The 3808-nt window shown below is 27.3% G+C and overlaps 1 protein-coding gene across 1 annotated transcript in view; it reads right to left on the bottom strand.

Annotated features, from left to right (window-relative positions):
* The window catches only part of LOC107619121 (MLO-like protein 1), a 7576-nt gene extending 3768 nt beyond the window's left edge, over positions 1-3808 (bottom strand). The window contains exons 1-8 of the mRNA XM_016321343.2: positions 3535-3808; positions 2971-3215; positions 2740-2856; positions 2604-2664; positions 2010-2110; positions 471-545; positions 288-376; positions 122-171 (exon numbers count right to left, since the gene is read on the bottom strand). Of these exons, the coding sequence (XP_016176829.1) occupies positions 122-171; positions 288-376; positions 471-545; positions 2010-2110; positions 2604-2664; positions 2740-2856; positions 2971-3215; positions 3535-3721 (925 nt within the window). The 5' untranslated portion in view covers positions 3722-3808. The remainder of the gene's footprint in view (positions 1-121; positions 172-287; positions 377-470; positions 546-2009; positions 2111-2603; positions 2665-2739; positions 2857-2970; positions 3216-3534) is intronic.

The following is a 3808-nucleotide window of genomic DNA, read 5'->3' as shown; positions in this document are numbered from 1 at the left end:
AAAAATTAAGCCATTAAATTAAATATCATATATTTGTCATTTTACACGTTTTTAATATGTATTTTATATAAATAATTTATTTTTTATATACGTATAACTCATAACTGGTGTTCTAACATACCGTTAATATTAATCAACAAGAAGATGACCACAAAGATCCAAAGATACCAACTGCAGCAACCATAATAATTATTTAAATATTAAAAAAAATAATGATCAAATTTACACACAAATTAAAGAGCTAGCCCAAAAAGAGAGAAATTTGATCATTAACAAATTAATTATACCTTATACCAACAACTTTCTTGAAATCATCTTCAAGAGCACGAATCATATACTTGTGAAAATTAAACTTTGGATTTCCCCTGCAGTGGGTCTAAAACAGAGACAAACACAAAAATAAATAAATAATAATTCAAGTATTAATTTGGTGCTTAATTAATATTTAACATGGTATGCTAGAATCTTACCATAATAAAACCAAGCCTCAATGTCACATAATCTAATTTCGTCACGGATCCAAAAAATTGCTTGAAAAAGGATTTCTGAAAGAAAATTAGCAACAAATAATGTTCATAAAAAGAAGGTAAAGGCCCTTAAATTTAATTTCTAAAATTACTAATTTGTGAAAATTTTGTGTATGTAGTCCACACTCTAAATAAAATTAACAATTTTTAATCCATCTAAAACATTGATAATCCGAACATGAATTCATGTAACCTCTTGATGGGAATCAAACGTGAAAATAAAAAATAAATATATTTGAAAGTGAGATTTAATATGATAGAGACCAATGGGTATATAAAACCACTGTTTAGGTAGAAATAAAGTCATCAAGCTACCCATGTAATTAAAAAGATTAGAAGAAAATGGTTAATTTACATAAATTACATTAAAAGAGAGTAGAAGAAAGTGGTTGGAATTTGAGGGTTTTGATAAAGACAACTAATAAAAAGAGTTATCTTATCTATACATAATTAAATATAAATTCTACTAACACTTAACCAAACCAATAATGAAAAATAAAAACTGTGTTAGATAAAATATCAAGCTAAACTTTAAAAGGAGGATGACAAATTAAGTGGTAGTTTAATAAACGCAACATAAATTCTATTCTTACAACTTATTCAAACACCACTCCGAATAAAGTTAAACCTTCCATAATTACCTAATTATGTAGAGTTCAACTAAAGAATTGATTTTTTTAATTAATATTTAATTAATTTTTTTAACAAAAATATTTGATAACAAAAAATAACCAAAACAACCAGAACTTATCCTATTTAACATTCATTAATTGTTTTTAGAATGAACGAATATTAAATAAAATAAATTTGGCCTTTTTTATTGTCTCTCTAGCATTAATTACTTGACTAAACTCCAAGTTCTCCAAAAATGAGATAAAAAATTAATTTTATAATATAAAAAATTGGTTAATATTAATTACTTAAAAATTGGTTTTTTATATTTTTCAATTATGCATATGCTATATATCATATGAGGAATCGTATGAATTTGAAATTCAATTTCTACTCATTAAACTAAGAATGCATAATTAGTGCATGAGATGAAAAAAAAAACATGTGAAGAATTTTTTTTAAATATTTTAGATCAATTAATCAAATTGCATTTATGAACACATAAAGTTAGATATATATTCTAAACACTTTTCTCCAGTAAAGGAGAGTTATATAAAAGAAACAAATACGGCATGTGTATATATATATATTTTATTTACATAGCTTTTAATCGAAGCATGAAATCTATATGTCTTCAAGGGGGAGGAATTTCAGAGGGTTTAACTTGACATTAGCAAATTTTTTTATTTATTTTAGAATTTAATTTTGATACACTATTAATGTAACGTAATTTTATACGCACATCTAAATCTAATTATGTAATGTCACATTAGTAAGAACGAATGTTATTGCACAACTGTCTAAAACGTTTTTTATAGTTAGTATATCAAAATTAAATCCTTTATTTTATTTAGAGAATAAAAAACATACCATCCATCCCAAAATAGCGGAATCTTTGCCAAAACCTGTGAAACGGTCCCTTATAAATTCATGTTGATGAACTTCAGTCACCATTGGCCTTGGTTCCAAAACTATGCGTTACACAAATTTCATATAAAGATTAGTAAGTCAACAAGTTAAAACTTCAAAGTTCAAACAGAATAATAGTTTTGGGAGAAAAAATAAAAGAGAAGCATGCACAAGAAAAATATAATTTGTAAAGTTATTATTAGCTTTTATAAAGTGGGATTAATTGATTTTAAACTTGAAAGGCATATATACCAAAAGTTAAAACAAAATATTCTTCATATTTTTTCTTTTCTTTCTTTAAAACTAGAAATTGCTTTATTTTCATGAGTTACACATGAAATACAATTTGTAAAATTATTGTCAATGCTTTTTATGGTTTAAGAAAACAAAAAGACAAACTTTTATAAAGTAGGATTAATTTAATCATTTAAATGATTTCAAACTTGAAAGGCATATCAAAGAGTCAACACGTTAATGAGATCATTAGAAAAACAGAGAAATTAAATTCAATATATATATAATATTACTTAAATATATTTTTTGTTTTTGTTTTACCTCGTTCTGAATTATAGTTTTCTTTTGCAATAGCGTCTTCCCAGTTCTTCCACTGTCGTATCTATAAATGAAATGGCATTTATTGTTAATTAAATAGAGTAAAATAATAAACTAAATTTAATAAATAGATACTCACTCTTAATCCTCCAAAAACTACCGTGAGAACACAAAAGGTTACATGAACTATAGCTAACACAAAAATGAAGATATGCAAGTGATGAAGGGCTTCAATGGACAATAGAGGCACCTTGCCCTGAAAATAATAATAAATAAATAAGAATTAAGAACAAAAAATTTTCTAATAAGAATGAAATTGAGAAGTTTATTATATCTAAAATATGAGATGAGATAAAGATTGTAATAATACCTTCCGAGCGCAATATCCAGTTTGGGACCCTGTTTCTGCTGATTTGGAAGCTTCCAGAAGGTGCCTGAGATTTCCAGAGAAAGAGAAAAAATTCTGAAAATGTGATGTTGTTTTTGTTTCTTCTTCTTTATCCTCAAATTTACATGGAAGCATGTGGTGAGTCCAATGCTCTGGCACACAGATTCTTATGATCCCATTTTGTGTTACCGTCAGAAGCAGAGATATAAATCCCATCAGCATCAACTCTGAATCAATAACAAAATCAATTTTCTTATTTTTTTTTCTCATAAATTTACAAATTTAGTTAAAAAACCTGAATTATTTAATTTGCACAGCTAGAATTAAATAAAAAATATTATATATATGCTAATCAAAATCACGTATCTATGTATAAATATTTGAAATTATTACTAATTTAAGGTAACTTAGGCTTAGCAGAAAATACGAGTCAAATAACATTTATTGTGCGATGAAGTTAGTTAGTATTCGGAAAAGAAAAAGAAAATTGAGTTGTTGAAATAATAATAAAGAAAATGGATGTGATGATCGGAGAAAATTTGAAACCTTCTTTGACTTTGAGGAGAGCTTCAAAGAGTGGCTTCTGGTTCTTCCTCTTAAGAAATTTTCCGGCATAGTGAAGAAGACGCTCGGCGAGGAGGGAAACGGCGACGATGACGGAGCAAACGACGGCCACAACCCACGTCGGAGTGAACTCCAAATCGTTACCTTCTTCCACGCCTCCGCCGCTCATTCTGGCAGTGATTTATGATCACTTTTGAAATTTCAAGACACCAAAATGTTTTTGTTCGTGCCACCACTGCAAACTTGCGCCTAATGC

This window comes from Arachis ipaensis, chromosome B09 (genome assembly GCF_000816755.2).
Source record: "Arachis ipaensis cultivar K30076 chromosome B09, Araip1.1, whole genome shotgun sequence".
NCBI lineage: Eukaryota > Viridiplantae > Streptophyta > Magnoliopsida > Fabales > Fabaceae > Arachis > Arachis ipaensis.
The sequence above is the reverse complement of the archived record's forward strand: the minus strand, read 5'-3'. Positions and strand labels throughout refer to the sequence as shown.